Source organism: Leucoraja erinacea, chromosome 10 (genome assembly GCF_028641065.1).
Source record: "Leucoraja erinacea ecotype New England chromosome 10, Leri_hhj_1, whole genome shotgun sequence".
Taxonomy (NCBI): Eukaryota; Metazoa; Chordata; class Chondrichthyes; order Rajiformes; family Rajidae; genus Leucoraja; species Leucoraja erinaceus.
The window spans coordinates 29,342,936-29,365,622 of NC_073386.1; the positions used below are offsets into that span (position 1 = coordinate 29,342,936).

The 22,687-nt window shown below is 40.0% G+C and overlaps 1 protein-coding gene across 15 annotated transcripts in view; it reads right to left on the reverse strand.

Moving 5' to 3' along the window:
* The window catches only part of nfia (nuclear factor I/A), a 678,190-nt gene that overhangs the window by 40,544 nt on the left and 614,959 nt on the right, over positions 1-22,687 (reverse strand). For 13 of the 15 annotated variants that reach the window (XM_055641846.1, XM_055641838.1, XM_055641840.1 and 10 more), the window contains 3 exons: positions 21,218-21,405; positions 3,555-3,720; positions 635-726 (listed from right to left, as the gene is read on the reverse strand). In XM_055641846.1, the coding sequence (XP_055497821.1) occupies positions 635-726; positions 3,555-3,720; positions 21,218-21,405 (446 nt within the window). The remainder of the gene's footprint in view (positions 1-634; positions 727-3,554; positions 3,721-21,217; positions 21,406-22,687) is intronic. The other 2 variants (XM_055641850.1, XM_055641851.1) reach the window with 2 other exon arrangements.

Genomic DNA, 22,687 nt, shown 5'->3' on the forward strand with positions numbered 1-22,687 from the left:
TGATTGGTGGAGATTGGTGAAGAAATGAGAGGCCTTCTCCCGATTCACGTCCTTAGGTTCACGTGAATTATGTGATCTGAACATGAATATTCTTAATGTTAAATTATTGATTCTATTCTCAGGCTCATACATTTGAAGCTACATCATCAGCTTAGAGGTATTTTATAAAAGTACACATTAAAATAACTGACTAAACTAAAACAGCTCTTCTAAATTAGACAGATTGAATTTCTGTTGGTCTTGAGACTACTTAGACAGAAATTGCAGCCATCACTTTGTAAACTAGAATCTGCACACCACTTTGCTGTTTTTCCTTCATTGGGACATGAAAGGTTAAAGAAGAAAGAAATACAAATTAAAAACTAGCCAACTGATGTACTTCCTATGAATTATGAAAGTAAAAACAAACTTGGCAACATTTTACTACTTTATAATGACTTACAACACCACATTTTTTTGCTCGGCAACATTAGAGGATGCGTGGATTTTACGTCCAGATGGCTTCGTAGCTCGAACATATAGTTCAAGAATTCCAACGTGCAGTACAATTGTAGCAAATGATTGCAGCTCACTGCACTAAATGACAAGACCACAAAAAGCTACACTGGATACAAAAAGGTTCAAAGCTGCCCACCTGTGGCTGTTGAGGGATATTTACAAAGCTGGGATCCCGTGGTCCAACACTCACGAATCGGTTTGCAGGGGAGGTGCTGGGTGTCGAGTAGGCTGTGAAGGGAAGGGATACATGCGTTCAAGAAGAAGCAGTGGGTCGCACACAAACAACACACATCTTAAGCCTGATTGAAAGACAGCAGGGTCTGTAGAAGCACTCACCCACATTTATGCATGGTGCACCTTTTAAACCCCCTGATTAAGAACAAAGCTTGAAGAACTTTGGCTTCCATTTATTTTTAAAAACAGACATAGAAAGGCACAACCTTTTCTTTTTGTAGGGTGATAATTGCAGCGTTACAATTTTCCATTGTAAAACAGTAAATTAATTTTATTTCTTACAAGATGTATCATTGGGGAAACAAATCTATCAAGGGTCACAGTAAATGCCGCTAGTTAATATCTGTTATTATCTGGAATGCAAGGATCTGAGGAATGATGAAGCAATATAAACAAATGAGTTAAAACAACAAAAACAATATATGTCAAGTGGAATCATCACTCAAAGTATACAATAAAGGCAACATATCACTACAGAGCATAGGCAGACATTAGCTAATGTTACTATTAACAATCATTTATTGCAATAAACAATGACTAGGATTTTAGAATGTTGAAAACTGCTTGGGCTATATCCATTGCTTCCTGGGAGCTAAATAACAGCAAGAAAGGGATAAAATTGTGATTTTACAGGATTTTACAATTGAATCTTCATTCAATTTATTATCGGATAAAATCTCCTTGATATTTAATGATGCACTACTGAAAATTGCTGAAGAACATATTACAAATGTTTGCGTAAAATTTGATCTAGTTGTAAATAGGCCAGAATGTTCTTCTTGGGTATTTCCTGTGTTATTAGAAATGCACGTGTGAAAAGTGTGAGGAATAATTCCCAATTTCCATCATGTTGCTGCACACAACAGCCAGAAGAATTCTCATCTCAATTGCTGCATGCAGTGAGCTGAGCTGGCTGCAACACCACTTTGCCACCCACCTGCAGCTAAAGGTACACTGACAAGATGCATCCTATTATTTCTGTTATGCAAGCTCACCAACAAATACGAAGGTGAAACGTCTAGTGCAAGGACATCAGGCTTCAAATTGAAAATATTTATATATTTTAAACTTAACAGGATGTAAAATATGGACAGGTAATAATATCTTTTAAAAAGTTGATTTACGCCCAATTGCAGTTGACCTTCCGTTTTGATCCATGCTAATGAAGAAGCTGAAATGTAGTCAAATAATTTGCAAGAAATATGCGACCACATTTATTGCCTAATTTTCACTGGCAGAGAAACATCTTTTAAGTATAATTTCAATTATGCTACCAGCAGCATTGGTAGAATTCTTCAGTAAACAATCATGAGATATATGATCATACTTAACCTCAACTTACTTCAGAACATGTATGTACAACCTTATATAGTAAATCTACTGTCATTCACAAGCAAATAACAACTCCCAATCTGCCATCATGCATGCAATATTTACTTATTTTTATTTTCTATCACTAACATGGCAGCTTGGAATAGTGAAATGGTCTTGCACCATCCCAAGAATAAGCCTAAAAAAATCTAATCTATGCTTATGCCTTCTAATCTATCATTCTAATGACTGTATTAGCTGAAGAGCCCAAAAGCATGCATCTCAGTAAGAAAACACAAGTGACTGAGTGTCAGCGATGCGTGTGACTCCAAGCTTCTGACACACTGTGGGATAATGTTTGTGGGGAGTTAACAGATCAATATTTGATCAATTTGTAAACTAAATTGTTGACTGAATGACAGGCAGGAGTAAAAGAAGCTTGACCCCTGCATGGGCGGTGTGTGATTGTTAGCTTGGACCCAATGTGTGTGTTAGCAGTGCATCACTATAATTGACAATCAGGCAAGCCATTGTCAGGAATTGAGAAGAATCTGAATACGGGTCTCGACCTAAAACATCACCTATTCCTTCGCTCCATAGATGCTGCCTCACCCGCTGAGTTTCTCCAGCATTTTTATCTACCTCAGGAATTGAGCCTCATTTGAATATTAGAGTTGCAGGTTTCAGATGGCAAATCGCTGCTGAGTCCTGCATGGAATTGCATCTCTACCAGGATCCTTTGTTGGCCTTTGGGATGGAGAAATGAATAATAATAGTCTGGACGTGGACATACTTTATTTTCCAGGTCAGGAAGGAGCATTAATGTGCTTGCTAGTCCTTAAAATCGCTCGAAAACTTACCTCTCTCTTAAAGGTCACCAAGTATCCCTGGGAAAAATTCATTGGGCATTCTCTGGGGTCATACATCAGATTGTGCATTTTCAGCAGTGAAGCCGATTACTATTTAGAGACAGGCCTGAAAATTGCATCAAAAGCACAGATGGGAGTCCAAGGTTGGCCACTATGTTCTCCTGTGCTGGTTTCCCATTTAACAAGCCATAAGCAGATATATCATTCCAAATCATGGACAAAAGTTACATTGCTAATTAATTCTCTACCACAGGACTATTTCTGAAAACAGATGCAAAGAAAACCCTGAACAGTTTTCACATGTCATAATGTTTATTGTTTAAGGGAGAAAACAATGTTGAAGAAAAGTCACTTAACAACTTAAATACAGGCACCATTTATCTGGCAGCCAGCAAACAGATAATTGCAGGAGGAAAATCTTTATGCTCAGTGGAAAATGATTTTAGTAAAGTTTGATGTTTTCCATTGATAATAATGAAAATGATGCAAAGTAACTTTATATAGAAAAAGGATGAACTATCTAGCTTTCCGCATTAACATCTCTGTGCATTTAGATATGTGACCTATTGCTTGGACCACCTTAGAAGGCCAGCACTATCTATGTTCATATAATATACATGGGGTTTGCTGAAGTACACTTACTGGGTGAAGTAGGTGATGCTGCTCCTCCATCTGTAGAAGTGGTAGTTGGTTTTGTGTCTGGCACTGGCAAAGGCACAGGCCTAGCCATAGGTGGAGGAGGTGGGGGTGGCAACATTGGGGTGGGAAGGAATGGATTATGGACTTTGCCTTGGCTGCTTCCATTTGGCTGTGGGACAGAGTAAAAATAATAATGAACAAGTCAAAACCACAGCTAAAGAAAAGGATTTGTAAGCAACGATTATAGTTAATGGAGGCAGCATCGATGTGAATGAAATGTGATATTGCAGTAAGCTAAACTACAACATTTCTTTCCCAAAGCAGGCACATTTTTATGGCATTTATAAAATTAAATAGTGACTTTTGAAAAAAATATCAATTTCTTCCACACAGCAGAACTGACAATAATGTGGCATCTCTGTCTGGATAAACTGAGGACACACACTATTTGATAGATTAAAATTAATAACAAACTTTATAGATTTAGGAACTACAATTGTTATAATATCTCTATTTTCACTAGACATATATGATGTCATATTCTGGACCAAATGTCAATGGGAAAAGCCACAAAAAACTTATTCATAAGTCAACAGCCAATCCCAACAGTTAAGTTAATAACAACTCCAAGGAACCATGCTTTCATTTCCTTTCACAGATATAGTTGAACTTTTCATTTTCAATTTGTTTGTTTTTTGTATCTGACGGCCTTTAAAAAAAAAAGTGATTGTTACTTAGACAACTTTAGTTGGAACCTATTACAGTCTTTCCAATAGTTTCCCCCAATTCTCCCTGTCTCTGTGAACATGAGGAACAGCACCTCATATTCCGCTTGGGTAGCTTACAACCCAATGCTATGAACATTGAATTCTTCAATATTAGGTATTGTACTAACCCACTTCCCCTTCTCCCCCACACCACCCTTTTTCATCCCCCTGTGCCCCAGCTAGACTCCCACATATTTCTCCCCTCCTGCGACTTTCCACCCACAAGCTTCACAGTTCACAACTTCAATCCTGCCTAATACCTTCTGCCTTTATCTCTAGCCTTTGTTCCAATCATCTGCTTATCAAACATCCCCCTTGCCTGTGTCCAGCTGCCACTCTTTGTCCCCCCTCTCCCCCTATTCTGGCTCCTCCCCCCCCCCCCCCCCCCCCCCCCCCCACAATCAGTCTGAATAAAGGTCGCAACCAAAATGTTCACTATCAATATTCTCCAGAGATGCTACCTGAACTGCTGAATAACTCCAACACTTTGTATCCTTCATGTCCTGTTCTACTATCTAGAAAAGCAGACTGTTTGACCGACAAATGACCATGAAACATTCATCATGGGTGTGTTAAGTGTACAGCATATACTATCCACCAGGTGCGAAGCTCAAACCCATTGACATTTCTTCAGTAGCATCTCCTAAACCTGCAACATTAACCACCCAGAAGAGTAGTGACAGCATGAAATCACCACTAATATGACACTATCTTGGATTTAGTTTATTGAATGGAATAAAATATTCCAGCACTTTCAAGCACCCTCATATTCTACATGTAATAGGGACCTGAAAATGTGGTTGTTATTCTATATTCATCACCGTTAAAATCCCAGAATTTCCCATCTTCCACAGGAACCTGTGACATTGCATGGACCGTAGTTTTTTAAGGCACTCCTCATGCCATCTTCTCAAGGACAATGAAATATGTTCAATAACTATTCTTGTCAATGGTGTTTTTATCCATGGCTACATCAATAAAGCAAGCCCTCCACCAGTGGCAGTCACAGGTGTGGACTATTTATCCTCAAACATGTGGCTCTGATGATAACAGTGACTCAAACAGTCCTCAAACAGCAACTCTACGGGGTTGCTGCAATTGATCATTCAGGGAAGACATGCAGGAAGGGATTGGATATATGAAGTAAATGGATAAGGCGCTAAGGAATGTTGACAAACGAGGGATCTAGTGGTTCAAAGTTGATAGTTCCCTGAATGTGGCAGCACAAATAAATAGGATGGGGAAGAAGGTGCAGAAGGGCGGCAGTGGGGCAGCAGCAGAATTGCTGGCTGCTTTACAGCATCAGAAACCCAGGTTTGATCCTGTCTACGGGTGATGTCTTTGCGGAGTTTGTAGGTTCTCTCTGTTTCCACATGGGTTTTCTCCGGGTGCTCCGGTTTCCTCCCTTGCTCCAAAGCCATGCAGGCTTGTAGGTTAATTGGCTTCGGTAAAATTGTAAATTGGCCTTACTGCGCAGGATAGTGTTAGTGTATGGAGTGATCGCTGGTCTGTGTGGACTCAGTGGGTGGAAGAGCTTGTTTTTGTGCTGTATCTGCTGTGCTGTGTTGTAAAGTAAACTAAAGCATATGACATGCTTGCCCTCATAAGTTTGGACACAGAATGTAAAAGTTGGGAAGTTCTGTTGCAATTTTACAAAACATCGGTTAGACTGCAGTTAGACACAAAATGCTGCAGTAACTCAGTATTTTGTGTCTATCTTCAATTTAAACCAGCATCTGCCGTTATTTCCTACACATGTTGATTAGACTGCATTTGTACGACTGTGTGCAGTTCTAGTTGCTGCACTATGGGAAGAATGTGGTTATGTTGGGGAGTAAAGAAAATTCCATATGATGTTGCCTGGATTACAAGACTTTATTATGGGAGCAATTTGATATGCTGGAGTTGATTTCCCTGGGAGTGGAAAAGCCTGAGGGGTAACATAGAGGTATATTAAGTTTTGAGAAGTGCAGAGAGGATATAGTCAGAATAATTTTTCCTTGGTAAGGCTGTCAGAAACAAGAGGGAATACGTTTAAGGGAAGTAATTTTAAAGCAGATTTGAGTGGAATGTTTTTTGTAATTTGCCCCTGGTGTGTAGAACGCAAAATTGGGAAAACATAGAACTAGTGTGTAGGCGATGGTAGGTCAGCACGGACTCGTGGGCTGAATGGTCATATATAATTGCACCATCAAGAGACATTTAAAGAAGTACTTAAATGGACAAGGCCCAGAAGGATACAGAACACAAGACATTAGTATAGATGAGTAAAAAGGTCAGCATGGACATGATAGCTGAAGGGACTGATTCTATGCTGTGTAACTCTCTGATTCTACGACAAAGTGATTTACAATATCTTTCAAAATCAAGTAAAATAATATAACACAAAAAGACAACAGAGAAATAACACACAATGACAAGCCATAAAAATCATAACCCAATTCTATTAGGTTAGTTTACATGCAAATAGGTCTTCCTGTCATTAGCTAATCACTGTTCAAAAGCAGTGTCCATCAACCAAATGAAAAATGCACTAAACATATGCAGTGATAACATTGAAATAAAAACAGCAAGAATTCAACGATCATAAATCTGGCAAAAAGAATATATAAAAGTGCCTGTTTAATGCAGAGATCTTGGAATGAATGTAACAGTGAGACTCACGCAACTCTCTCCCTTTCTGCGATGAATGCTTTTATTTTATTGATCTTTTTCTACATGCTTTTTATTCAGGTCCTTAACAATGGCATCATTATATGACATTGTGTCAAAATGGTAATCGGAGGAGAAGGTGTTGACTGTCATTGTTTGACAAATGTGTGTCAGAAGGGGGAAGCATCAGGTAATTTATGCTTCTCAAATATTTTCTCTATGAGTAACTGGGATTGTACTGATAATGCTAATCCTCCATTTACATGTTCCTGGGGTAATAATTCTGCAAAGGATGTCAAATATTGTTGGCAAACATGAAAAGATACAATCACTAATGCTCTGCAACTTGGGAGAATGAGTCATTGGGAAGATTGCACCCTCTCATGCTCTAAATGGCAGTTCCTGCTGATAATGCTGTTGGTAGATCTATACAAAGCAGAGCATCTGTTAAACCAGTCAGGGGAGAGGGATACACAAAATGCTGGAGTAACTCAGTGGGACAGGCAGCATCTTTGGAGAGAAGGAAGGAGTCAGCCTTCCCTCTCCCCTCAGTCTCACTCAAACTTTCAGTCTAATGAAGGTTCTCGACCCGAAACATCACCTATTCCTTTTCTCCAGAGATGCTGCCTCACCCACCGAGTTACTCCAGCATTCTTCGATGTAAACCAACATCTGCAGTTCCTTTTTACACATCAGTAAAACCTTCTTCACGCAGAGAGTGGTGAATCTCTGGAACTCTCTGCCACAGAGGGTAGTTGAGGCCAGTTCATTGGCTATATTTAAGAGGGAGTTAGATGTGGCCCTTGTGGCTAAGGGGATCAGGGGGTATGGAGAGAAGGCAGGTACGGGATACTGAGTTGGATGATCAGCCATGATCATATTGAATGGCGGTGCAGGCTCGAAGGGCCGAATGGCCTACTCCTGCACCTAATTTTCTATGTTTCTATGTTTCTTTGCTGCAATAAAGAGGGATGCTATTCTGTGATGCTATCTGAAGTATAACATTCATAGTAGCAGCAACTATGATACAATAAGTACCCTAAAAATAAGAACTTCTCTCTTGAATGTCAACCTTATTGCATACTGTTCCTTGTGGGTTTCAAGTATTTATATTTCTGAAGGAAAAGCTTGTGCTGTTGTATGTATACAGGTCCGAAATTCTTAATCTACTATGTTCTCCTACTCCACATTTGTCAAGGCTAACTGGCAATGGTTACCTCATTGTTATTGGTGATAGCTACATAACACAGTTTATCTACCAGAATTCCAATGAAATGTTGGCCTTTCATTTCAATTCATCAATGTATCTGCAATGAATTAAGCACATTAAACACAATCCTTGTGTTATTCCATATTAAACAAAAATATATAACTTTTACTTTATTTAGAAATAAATCTGCTGCGAGCATCCAAGTCTGCACTTTTGAGCAGAAAGTTGTTTGGAGTTTTTTATTGAAGGATTTTAACCCATTTTGCTACTTTTTCTCTTTTGGATTTCAATTAGTTGAGGATAATACCTTCCACATTGAGAAAGCAGATGAATAAAGCAATATATAATGATGTGAAAAGAAAGTGTAAATCACAGGAAATACTTAGCAGTTCAGGCAGCAACTATGGAGAAGGAAGCAGAACTAATGGTTCAGGTTGAAGATTTTCATATGGACTGCTTCTTTTGTTTTTTGACTACTGTTAAATCCATCACCTTTACCCAGAAATAAGATGACAATAAAATATCACCCTGAAATATATATTGACTCCATTTCTCTTCCTGTACATGTGCTGCCTGATATGCTGAATATTTCTAGCTTTTTAAAATTTAGTTCAGATATTCAATAGTTTTTGCAGTTGTTCCACACTTGGCATTATGATACTGTTACACTGCAGCCTAAATTCCAGTCTGCATTATCCATTTCATCCATCAGGTTTAGTATTTATGTAAAAAATGTAAGGAAACTGGAGCACCCGGTATTAAACAAACAGTTAGGAGAACATGCAAATTCCCCACACAGTATTATAGGTCAGTACAGAACCCAGGTCACTCAAGCTGTGAGGCAGAAGCACTATCAAACTGACCATTGACTGTCACTTCCATGGCCTGCAGACATTGTTCATTTATACAAAAATGCTCTTTTAATGGATTTTTGCTTTCCATAATATTACATTCTGGGCACCTCACTTGAAGATGATCTCGAGTTTGAACAAGAATGTTTCCACGAACAAGAGATTATAGCCACGTGGATACAATGGAGAAGTAAGGATTATTTTTCTTACAGCAAGGGAGTATAAGAAGGGTAGGTTTACTTTAATTATGTTTTAAAAACCCATAAATTATTCAGTTCAAGTAGGTAAAGAAAAAGTGTTTCTAAAGGATCGTAGGACAAAGATTCAAGATGATTAGGAAAATAAGTCCCACCAGAATGATGAGCTCAACTTGTCTCTGCAACATGTGGCTGGGATTTGGAATGCACTGCCTGACTGATTGGGAGAGGCAGGTTCAACAGCGTACTTCAAAACAAAAAAGGATAAATGCTTGAAGGAGAAAAATTACAGGAATACAAAAGAACAAAGGCATAGACTAATATAATTGAAACAAAAAAGACTGGAAATACTTAACGGGCTATGGAGCAGGAGAAACAATTAAAGTTTCAGGTCAATGACCTTTTACCTGATTTCAGCATTCACAATATTTCACTTTTGCAAGGGACTAATTGAATTACTTTTCAAAAAAGTTGGCGTAGACTCATTGGGGCTGAACGGCCTTCTCATTTATCTACAGGTTTAAATCAAATGTTTAACAAGACAATGACAACATTGTGAAGAAGAACCCATTGCTGAGGCTTCTTAGCATTTTAATTCATCCTAGCTTTTTTAACCGAGGTGTTCAAGAGCCTTCGCAACGTTTGATCTGGTGCTGTCCGGGAAATCAATTGAAACTTTGCTTTTCTTAAAAGGACAAGAAACAAGTCAGAGTAGGTCATGATGTAGCTCAGGTAACTGGCACACATCTGCTTGTACTTCAAAATCAGAATGTTCAGGTAGATGTCTATATACCTGTACAAGAATGAGGTCCAATCCATCAGAGTAGCAATTATGAAAAGCAACATTACACAGCAGAAAGGAGCTTGCAACCAGGCACTAACACCGTGATAACTGCATCGATTTAGATGTATCAAGATCACTTCAAACAGCCACTGGAAACATTGAAAATATTAACCAATCAAGAGTGTAACTGATATGTGAAGCTGGTCTATGGCACGGTTTGCTTGAGCATCAAATGTAATTCTCTTTCTATGGGCAATCAACAGCACTTTAACAGAGATCTGCAACTACAGGGTGGCAGGATTCCTGAAAGTGCTCGTGATTATTGAATCACATGACCCAAATATTCTATCACGGTTTGCTACTATTTATACAAATCACAAAGATATTCACTTCTCCCCTCAATGCGTCTGTAACCGATGGCAAAGAAGACGCATATTTTCACAAGAATATTTGCAATGCCGTTAATGCTATCAACTGGTGGTCTCTGGAAATCTTTACTTTGAGAACAAGATTTAGTGTAAATCCTGGAGGCTCAAACCAATCTTCTGCAGCGGTGGGCTATGACTGCTTGGATTTATCATTACACAAACTGAACATGAATATGAGATACAGGGCATGGCCATAGTTATAATGCACAACACTGACATTCTTAAGCAAAAGCCAAACTAGAGCAAGTCAGTGGGTTAGGTAGTCTCCATGGAGGGAAATGTACAGATAACATTTCGGGTAAGGACACTTCTTCACAACGTAATGAGCACATTCGGAGGAGCCTGTAACTGTTCCTGATGATAGCCTGGTGATAATGTCTTGGATTCTTGTTATCTGCCATGTGGCAGCACCAACAAATAAAATAACTAGCCATGCAGTTTGTTTTGATTTGAGTTCACAAGTTGCTTGCTACCTAAACTGCTTCTCACAATAACTGTGATTCCAAAAGTTGCGTAAAAGTTACGTTGCGATTGTTCATCTTCTGTTGCAATTATTGAGTACACATTGTTATTTTTATCCACATTAAAAGCTCAATTTAACTATATAATTATCATTAAAATGAATCTATAAAATCCAACTTTTATAATATAACCTATTGAGAACATGCTCAGCAGTTGCCACGGATAACAAGTAATTCCAATGCATAGAAGGGGTCTTATGCCCTGGATAAATGTAAAAATACAAGAGCAGGAATAACATCAGATGTGGGATGGACATCCTGCTGCTTTGCTGGGCAATATTAGAATCAGATAAAAGCAACTGACAGGCAACTTTGCATAATACATTAAAGGAAGGTGTGTTTTTAACCCTGAACTGCTTTAACTTAGTTAAAGTCATTTAACTTTGGTCAACATTGTTCTATTTGGCTGTGGTGGAGTTAGCAATGGAAGAAGTGATGGCCTCATTGCCATTGCTAACTGGCGGTTAGCAGCTCTCCATGTCGGTGATGTTGCTTCCGTTCTTCATTCCTTCCTTCTGTAGTCTCCACAGTAAATATGGCTGTGCTCTCTATACAGTTGCTCTCTCTGAATATTTTATTCACCCTGAAAGTTGCTTCACAATCAACAGTTGCTTTATTCTCCCCAAATAAATATGGCTGCAATTGGCCTCACACTCTGCAATGTGAACCAAGAAATTCCCACATTTTGTTAAAGTACAAAACTACATTCCTATCATCACATTTAGTCCATTTAAAGTAAAGTAAGGTAAAGTATCCTTTATGTGTCAAACTGTTCCATCAAACATTCTTATGACACATAAATAATGGAATCTGGCTTTGTAAATGCATTGCAATTTCTCCGTTCAGCAATGAGCTCTTTTGTGCAGGCCTAAGATTTGCTATTTTAAATGAAAATGTCTGCTGCCTCTGAAGATCACACGGTGAGCAATGCAGTCACAGAATGACTACTAATACTCCAATGACCTGGAAACTATGGCTGGATATGTGCTGGGCATATTGCGCTAAAAGCAATGGCTTGGGTTGGGTGATGGAACAAATGGCGAGTCAACGAAAGCTAAAGAGAGAAATTCAAGTCTCTGACTGCATCTACTTGGTCAAGATCAAAGCTAAGGGGCTAATTGTCCTCTCCTGCACTTCCGCTTGACACTTGATCAGCAATGTATGCCTGCAAGATCCTGCGAGGACTCCGTGTTGGGGGAGCACCCATAGGTATTACTGGAGGGGACAAAATCCTCATATTCTCATATTTCCTTTAGTTATCCACTGATGTATCTTCAAATTGCTCAAATTGAAATCCTTGATTTCCAGGATCCAAAGAAAAATCCCATGATGCAACCTCTTTGCAAACTGCAAGGCGAGGCTTAGAACACCAAGTGGGTAAAGCCCCAGAAATTCTGGGTAGTGCTGTGAGCATCATTTCTCTTTATTGTGCCTGGGAATTGAATGTTTAATAGCATAAGTAATAAATCTCAGTATTTCTATTGGCCTTTTCACGTCACCTTGGAGTAAACAGGACGCTCCATAGAAGGGGTTCTACCCTAATTTATATTACTTTACTCACAGATAGGCACAAAAAGCTGGAGTAACTCAGCGGATCAGGCAGCATCTCTGGAGAGAAGGAATGGGTGGCATTTCGGTTCTTCAGACAGGCCAGGGATAAGGGAAACTAGAGATATAGATGATGATGTAGAGAGATAAAGAACAATGAATGAAAGATATGCAGAAAAGTTATGATGATAAAGGAAACAGGCCATTGCTAGCTTATTGTTGGGTGAAAACAAGAAGCTAGTGCGACAAGTGGGGAGGGATAGAGAGAGAGGGAAAGCCGGGGTTACTTGAAGTTAGAGAAATCAATATTCGCTGGGCTGTAAGCTGCTCAAGCGAAACATGAGATGCTGTTCCTCCAATTTGCATTTAGCCTCACTCTGACAATGGAGGAGGCCTAGGACAGAAAGGTCAGTGTGGGAATGGGAAGGAGAATTAAAGTGTTTAGCAACCGGGAGATCAGGTATGTTCAGGCGGACTGAGCGAAGGTGTTCAGCGTAATGCATGCCGAGTCTACGTTTGGTCTTGCCGATGTGTAACAGTCCACATCTTGAACAACAGATACAGTAGATGAGGTTGGAGGAGATGCAAGTGAACCTTTGCCTAACCTGAAAGGACTGTCAGGGTCCCTGGACAGAGTTGAGGGAGGTGGTATAGGGACAGGTGTTGCATCTTCTGCGGTTGCAGGGGAAGGTACCTGGGTAGGGGGTAGTTTGGGTGAGAAGGGATGAATTAACTAGGGAGTTGCGGAGTGAACGTTCTCCGTGGAAGACGGAAAGGAGTGGAGATGGGATGATGTGACTAGTGTTGGGATCCTGTTGGAGGAGGCAAACATTTGGGAGGATAATGTGTTGTATGCGATGGCTGATGGGTGGAAAGGTAAGTACTAGGGGGACTTTGTCTCTGTTGTGACTAGGGGGAGGGGGAGGGCAATGGGGAGAGGGAGGGGGAGTGGGAGCAAGGGCAAAGCTGCAGGGTACTGAGGAGACACGAGTGAGAGCCTCATCTATGATGGGAGAGTGGAATCCCCATTCCTTAAAGAATGATGACATCTCGGATGTCCGGGGATGGAACACCTCATTGGGAGAGGGGAGAACCCCTGTTCGCTAAAGAATTAGGACATCTCGGATGTCCTGGTATGGACCACCTCATATTACTTAAATCTCAACTGGTCTGCAAATCTACATCAAGAAAACCGTCATGAGGATTTTTTTGCACATTATTTGGAAGCTTAGGCTAACCTACTGATTTTTACAATATTGAATCTGCACTTGTACTGTTAAATAATTCACGAGTTTTCAGATGATCTAAGCAAATGAATCCTCAAATATGAATGCTGGTATATTGATTTTTGATGTCTGGACAAGTAGGTATCTTCTAACATTGCAGACAATATCCACTATGTGGTGTCTGGAATGTCTGAAAGCATGGTTACATAAAATAATGTCTCAATATATAATGTCTTTTGTATGCCAATTATAAATCGGATCTCAAGTTGTCTGTTAGTATCCTGCCGCCACATAAGATGTTTTGTTATGTTAGGTGTTTTAATGGTAAATAATTGATCGATCATTTGAATGTTATACTTACGTATGAACATATATTATTTTGTACATCCCTCTACAAGTTGCTTCAGCAGTATTGGTTGCAGATTTACTGCAGGAACTAGTATCATTGTCAAAATAAATCTTATTCAATGACTTGAAAAACCTCACAAGATAAAATATCCCAATTGAGATTTGTCCTGAGAGCACTGAATGAGAAACAACACTGTGACCAGAGACCAGGGGCATTGCCATCTTTTTTTTGGTCTCTAACATAGAAAAATATACATTACGCAGAGGGAATAGTGAAAATTAATTTAAACAGATTTAGGAAGGTTACCCACAACAGTCACAATGTCTACTTAGTTTTTAAATGGGAAAGTGAGCAGAAAGCTGCTCGGTTCTTCCTATTTGAATATTAAGTAAGTCATCAGTCACTCAGTTACAGTGCAAGACCAATTGGCACCAGGAAACTGTTCTATTTTTATCCAGGTTAGTCCAAACTCTAGGAGGCATCCCTATTTGTAGACTATCTTGGCAGATAGGTTCACAAGGACAAAACTAATAGATTAGCGAAAATCCTCTGTACGATATTGTGATGGATTATTGCATCTTGCTGAAAAAGCATAATCAAAAATGAATGCACAATAGCTCTATCAATAGATACACATCACTCTATTTAACCCAGCCTTTCTGTTGATGGCATGGACAACCTCTTTGTGTTGTTTAATTTGTCATTTGCGATACAGTCCCATCACCGATTTTCCCGGTACCCTTAGTGCCAGAGCCGTTCTGGATTACCTGTTCTGCTGGACCAACAGAGTTCATGGCTTCTGAGAGAACTCCATTGGTACCAGAATGGTCAGCCTAGGTTACCCAGGGGCTAAGATATCGACCTGCAAAGTTGGCCTCGGTCAGCGATTTGCAGCTCTGGTCTGGGCCACATTTAAAGGGGGGAGGATTCTATTTTCCATCATTTTATGACATGTACTAAAATGTCATATCTTCCATCATCATGATGTCTTCATTCCATGTTTGTAAAACCTCAGTAGATTAACTTCAGGTCTCATTGCTCCACCGCTTACTGAGTAGTTAGCTAACACATTATGAATGTGTAATCCCTTCCCCTTGTAAACATCCTTTATTTTTGAACCATGTTAAAGGATTACAATCAATTGATTTACTCTTGCTCTTTGCTAGTAAACCCTTGTGCCAAATCTTTTTGAAATGACATTAGGAACACTTCCCCAGGTTGTTCAAGGCTGCTCAACGATTCAACAAGTTTAGTAAGATAAGATGAAGATTCATTCCCTCTATTTCTTGTGGATGATTTCAAGAACACTTAAAATGGCTGGCTTCAATTACATATCTTTTCTCAAACTTGTGAAAAATGAAATCTCAAAATTAGCTGTATGAATTTGCTCAGTTTTCTTTTCCAAATGTTTGGCCATTTTTCATTATCTATGACCACCAAAATCCATAATTATGTATTAAATTATATGCAGATATTAAGGCTGTAAGCAATACTTTCAGTATGATACTTAACCCAGCTCATAAGACATAACAGCAGTTTTAATTCTAAATGTATGGATTGACAATGTATACATTTCCCAACTTTTACATCGAATTACTCTCCTCCAATTTGTATTCAATATCAAAGTGATAGCTTAGTAAACGTGGATCCATTAGCATTTTCAATCGAACTATTTTTGAGTAAGGTTTCGTACACAAATCTGATCTACCATGTAACCAAAACTGTAAAATAACAACCATGGTATTCAGAGACCGCCAATATCTTTGGGCCAGTGTGTTTCACTGCTAAAGTGAAGAATTGGATGCAACTTCATCCCATGTAGATGCGTATAGTTTCATGAGTGCTTTATAAGGCCAAAAACTGAGAGCTGTGATGCAGGAGTAATCTAAACCACAGAAATAAAATGGAAAGAGTGGCCTGTTTCGATTCCATGAACTCGATGATTTAAATTCCAGCTATTGCATGATGTAACATTTTCTTGATTTACCTCCCTTCCATCTGACAGAATGGATTTTTGGCAACCTGTATTTGCTTAATACATTTACCACACTTTTAGGGTTCAATGGAGGGCAATCAAAGATCTGGACCATTAATCCAAAGACATAAGGTTAATACCCATATCATATCAGTTGGGAAATACAAACTTATCTGACTAAATCTGCCACAGAGGGTAGTTGAGGCCAGTTCATTGGCTATATTTAAGAGGGAGATAGATGTGGCCCTTGTGGCTAAGGGGATCAGGGGGTATGGAGAGAAGGCAGGTACGGGATGCTGAATTGGAAAAATCAAAGGTAGGCAAAAAGGCCGAATGGCCTAGAAACTAATTTCTATGTTTCGTTTAAATCCGTGTTTAAGAGAACTGCAGATGCTGGAAAAATCTATTCTGGAGAAATTCAGCGGATGAGGAGCATAGGAACGAAGGAATAGATGACGTTTTGGGTCGAAACCCTTCTTCAGGCCTTGACCCGAAACGTCACCTATTCCTTCTTTCCATAGATGTTGCCTCACCCGCTGAGTTTCTCCAGCATTTTTGTCTACCTTCATCCTATACACCTAGTTTGTTTAAAAAATTCATCTCAGCATTGGAAACGAAGAAGCCACCGGATTGTCGTACAAAATAAATCTGGTACAAAAATGTCCTTGAGGATTTCTTCATTGAAAGACATATGCTATCCTTACAATGATCAGTCCAATTTGTGAATCCATATTCTTTCTTGACTACCTTCACAGTACAGGTGGAAATTAGGAATGGACAAAAAATACCAGCGTCACCAACAACATCGACATCCTATGAATGGACAAAAAAAAAAATCCATTCCCTCAAAGGAACAAATTTCCGAATTTACCATATTCTGAAAGTTTTAGTTGGACTCCATTACTCCTAGTATCTTTACTCTCTACTGGTAGTGAATTTTATCTTTGTGTTTGTAAAAGCTCAGCGGATCAACTGATTTGTCTCACTGCTCCTTTGAATGAGGCACTAGTTTCCATTCCAGTCACACTGTTCCACCCTCTCATCAATTGTAAAACGTGAGGCAGTAGTACCATAAAGAAATGATGGTAAATAAAGGATAGGAAACAGCAAATCACAGTGGAGCAATTACAATATTACAATTAAGAGTGACAAGTCAGTAAAAAACACTCACCTGTTCAACTCCATCATTACTGCCATAAGCTCAAATAGCATTTCCTATCAGCTGTATTTCTTGTTTTAACCCACCAAGAGTTGCCAGTTCCACTCTTCTTGCCCCTCCCTCGCCATTGCGCCTCTATTGGAGCTACTTCCTCCTCACTGCGAGCCAAAGCCTCACTTCATTTTCTTTGTTACAATGGTTCTTAATGACCAAATTACCCATATAACCATAACCCCTCCCCCCCCAAATGACTGGAAATGTGACACAGTCACACAGTCCTGTTAATTTAAACACTCTCCCATGTCACAGCTCCCTCCTGCTATCTGAATATTCAAGCTTACACAATCCAGCTGAAATCTATTGCTTTAAGTTGCTGCAAATGTTATTGAATCTGACATCTGATATTCCAGCTGGCTGTGCATGTCTGGGCTCAATAAATGATCTGCGTGGCATAGTCGAACAATGCATTAACCACATCTAGCTTTTACCTCTTTCTGAAGATGGGAAAGAGATGCACTTAAAAAATAACTGGCAAACAGAATATTTGCGTGGAAGGACAAGCGACCAGTTACAATGCAAATGTTTTTTCTCCATGACACACTTGTGGCATTTTATTCCTTTGAGAGCCGAGCTCAATGAAGTATTAGCATTGCACAGTTCTGATATATTAACATTGTTACGTTTCTTGAGAGTTTTCTGGCTCAGGGGCTGATGTTCAGCTAATGCCACTTCAAACCTACGCCTGAAGGTATTTATCTCCGGTTCTCAGCTACACTGGGGTGAGAAGGTGCCAGCCTTGGATGGGAGATTTACAGAGACATTCGCTTTCCACTGTTAGATACCTCAGAAATACAGCGTGAAAAGTGAATGGCCCCTCATTTGGTCAGAGTTCTCGCATGGTTTGCCAACACTGGCACAGTGAGAAAAGAATTACACAGCTCAAAACTACGATTTTAAGAGATCAGATATGGTATATACCTACTTCAGTATTTCTCACTGGGGTCAGAAGTGTCTATTATGCTCTTCAATTTTAAAAGCCACAGGCTGTGTCTGGGTTATAAATACCCGACTGATGAACTGCTCTCCATATTATTATATGCAGCTCACATAATATTATTAAATTCAAAAGTCTGACATATTTTCATTCTTACAAATGGCAGAATTTGTTTCCAGTCTCCACCTTTCATAATTGTTCTTTCCTAACAGCTTTATTTGCTTTTTAAGCCATTCATTGCAATATTGTGGAGAAAGGAAAACCATATTTGGTTTAAGAAGGAACTGCAGATGCTGGAAAATCAAATGAAGACAAATGAAGTGTTGGAGAAACTCAGCGGGTGCAGCAGCATCTATGGGGCGAAGGAAATAGGCAACGTTTCGGGCCAAAACCCTTCTTCAGGCAGATGTGGGGGGGGGGAAGAAAGGAGAAAGGAAGAGTAGGAGTCCAAGGGTTGAGGGTGAGCTGAGAACGGGAGGAGACAGCAAGGGCTACCGGAAATTGGAGAAGTCAATGTTTATGCTGCTAGGGTGCAAACTGCCCAAGCAGAATATGAGGTGCTGCTCCTCCCATATCCAGTGATGCTCACTCTGGCCATGGAGGAAGCCCAGGATAGAAAGGTCGGATTACAGAGAAAGGTTGAACAAGTTAGGGCTTTATTCTTTGGAGCGCAGAAGGTTAAGGGGGGACTTGATAGAGGTTTTTAAAATGATGAGAAGGATAGACAGAGTTGACGTGGAAAAGCTTTTCCCACTGAGAGTAGGGAAGATTCAAACAAGGGGACTTGACTTGAGAATTAAGGGACTGAAGTTTAGGGGTAACATGAGGGGGGGACTTCTTTACTCAGAGAGTGGTAGCTGTGTGGAATGAGCTTCCAGTGAAGGTGGTGGAGGCAGGTTCGTTTTTATCATTTAAAAATAAATTGGATAGTTATATGGATGGGAAGGGAATGGAGGGTTATGGTCTGAGCGCAGGTATATGGGACTAGGGGAGATTATGTGTTCGGCACGGACTAGAAGGGTCGAGATGGCCTGTTTCCGTGCTGTAATTGTTATATGGTTATATGGTTATATGGATTCAGAATGGGAGGGGCAGTTGAAGTGCTGAGCCAGCTGGAGATCAGGTTGGTTAATGCGGACCGAGCGGAGGTGTTCGGCGGAACGATCGCCAAGCCGACGCTTGGTCTCACCGATGTAAAGCAGCTGACATCTAGAGCAGCGGATGCAATAGATGAGGTTGGAGGAGGTGCAGGTGAACCTCTGTCACACCTGGAACGACTGCTTGGGTCCTTGAATGGAGTCGAGGGCAGAGGTAAAGCGACAAGTGTAGCATCTCTTGTGGTGGCAAGGGAAAGTGCCCGGGGAGGGGGTGGTGCGGGAGGGAAGGGAAGAATTGACCAGGGAGTTACGGAGGAAGCAGTCTTTGCGGATAGCAGATAGAGGGAGAAATGGGAAGATGTGGCGAGTGGTGGGGTCACGTTGGAGGTGTCGAAAATGACAGAGGATTATTTGTTATATGTGACGGCTAGTGGGGTGAAAGGTGAGGACTAGGGGGACTCTGCCCTTGTTACCAGTGGGGGGATGGGGAGAGAGAGCAGTGTTATGGGGTATGAAGAGACCATAGTGAGAGTCTCATCTATAGTAGGGGAGGGGAACCCCCGTTCCCTGAAGAATTAGGACATTTCCGATGCCCTGGTGTGGAACACATCCCGGGAGCAGATCCGGCGTAGACAGAGGAATTGGGAGTAGGGGATGGAGTCCTTACAGGAAGCAGGGTGGGAAGAAGTGTAGTCTAGTTAGCCATGGGAGTCAGTGGGTTTATAGTGGATGTCGATCAGAAGTCTATCACCTGCGATGGAGATAGTGAGGTCAAGAAATGGTAGGGAAGTGTCAGAAATGGTCCAGGTGTATTTGAGTGCCGGATGGAAGTTAGTGGTGAAGCGGATGAAGTCAGTCAGTTGTGGTGGGTTCAGGAGGTGGCACCAAAGCAATCGTTGATGTAGCGGAGGTAGAGGTCGGGGATGGGGCCCTGGTACGCCTCGAACAAGGATTGTTCGATGTACCCTACAAAGAGGCAGGCATAGCTGGGGCCCATAGCTACGCCTTGTATTTGGAGGAAATGGGAGGAGACAAACGAGAAGTTATTGAGGATAAGGACCAACTCTGCTAGGCGGAGGAGAGTTTCAGTGGACGGGTATTGGTTGGTTCTCCGGTTGAGGAAGAGCCGGAGGGCTTTGAGACCCTCCTGGTGGGGGATGGAGGTGTAGAGTGACTGGACATCCATGGTGAAGATGAGGGGATGGGGACCTAGAGAATGGAATGACCGGAGACGACGGAGCGTGTCTAAGGTGTCTTGAACATAGGTAGGGAGGGATTTAACCAGGTGGGATAGGATGGAATCAAGGTATGTTGAAATGAGTTCGGTCATTTTGGGTGATGTTTGTATAATTTCCAACTTACGGACAAAATCGACTTAAGGATGTCCATAAAAATGGAACCCATTCATTACCCTAGGATAGCCTGTACATGGCTATTTGTGATCTCATTCTTCACCTACATGATCTGATAGAATGAATGCTTTCTCCTTGTCATTGATGAATCACTATGTAACAGTACAAAGTTTGAGACATTCCCACTGCCGCATCTGTATAATCCATGTTATTTTGGAATTTTAAATGCATGAAGACAGGCCATTACCAGCGATGCTGAGTGGAAAAACACCCACCACTTACAAGCATGTTAAACAAATACAAATTCACACAAAGTAACAAAATCATTAAACCTCAGTATCTTGGGAAGCCTAAAATAAATCTTCGGGGAAGGTTTAAACTTACATTTGCTGTTGTTTCATAGTTTACAGATTTGTAAATTACAGCTTCAATAACCTTTATTAAAGGCAACATGACATTAATGTGCAAGTTTCCAGTGATATCTAGAAGCGCATCAAGCTAGAATGATGTAACAAACTGTCTGTCTAGCAACATGAAAAATAAAATGTGGCCTTACATTTAGGAACCCCACCTGTCCTGACTGCTGGCTGGTGTCAGGGCAGACAAGCTGGACAAACTCCTTCAGGCTTTCCTGACTAGGGTGTGGATGATAACGGATGGCCGTGTGTGAGAAATAAGGACCTGGCTGCTGGATGATGGGAGACGTTGGAAAATGTAGAGTTGAAGCTGTTGCATGAGGACTTGCTGTAAAAAAAAAAGAGACATGGTAAACAAAATCAGCTTATATTGTTACAATATCAAAACATTGTTTTCAACATATAAACTATACAGATAAATGTCAATTTTAATTGCTTGATTTTAAACATCATTCTAGGTTAAATGTTTTGCGAAAGTCTCTCATTTTGGAAGTTTCTTTATCCTACATTAACTTATTGAGAGAATATGGACAGGAACAACACAGAATGTTTTAACATAGAATACTGGTTCTTCAAATGGACAGAGACACGTGTGCACACAACTATTTATTATTTTACTGTAAGTTTGAAACTAATTATACTTCAACCTCAGTATAATGTGGGTGTTGGGGATATATTTGACACCTACGTTACAAGCTAATCATATTGTATGTGAAACTATCACTTATCTAATTTTCATCTTGGGGAATACAATAATTCCCAATGTGCATCCAAAACCACAATATATGTTGAGGTTTTGCTGTAATAATAGTCATCGTTGCTCGGAAGTTTGTTTCTAATTATAATTTTTTTCAAAGAATCCTTATTCTGACAATCACCACCTCCTGAAGAAAATAGAAAATTCAAGTCATTTGGAATAATTCCTTGTCTTTCTGGACATGTAATAGGTCACTTTGTTTTTGCATCTTGTTGTACAACTGAAGATGAAAAAAGCTCAACAAATAGACAGTTAAAGCCCAATGAGGAATTCAGGGAATAAAGAGGCTGCAAATGTCATTTCTGAAGTGACATGACCTTCAATTAGTGATATTGAACATTATTTCACATGACAGATAGGAGACAATATTTCATAACAAGAGACTATAAATCCAATCACACCCAATTTCAAAAATAACATTTGATTGGCTAAATAGCATCTGCAATATCTGTTGGGGGGAGCTAGAACACACTAGTTTGATTTTGCTATTGTTATAATGCCACCCAATATAAAATGAAACGTAACAACACACATGTGGCAATGTAAATATATAGAAATCGTGAAAGAATATTGAAATACAGTTGTACGGTTTGAGTGAAGGAACTGCAGAGCACATGTTATGATCATCAGTCATGGACAGAAAATATTAAACTCTGTTTCTCTCCCCACAAATGCTGCCCAGCTTCCGGTATATTTCCAATATTTTCAGGGCATCTTTCAGATTTTCAACAACCTGTATTTTGTTTGTTGAGCATGTATTCAAGGATCTAAGGTTTAGTAAAACGATTTCTGAATTTTAAAGGAAAATGAACAAAATATTTGTTTAGGGTTGCCAAAGCTTTGCCAAGGCTAA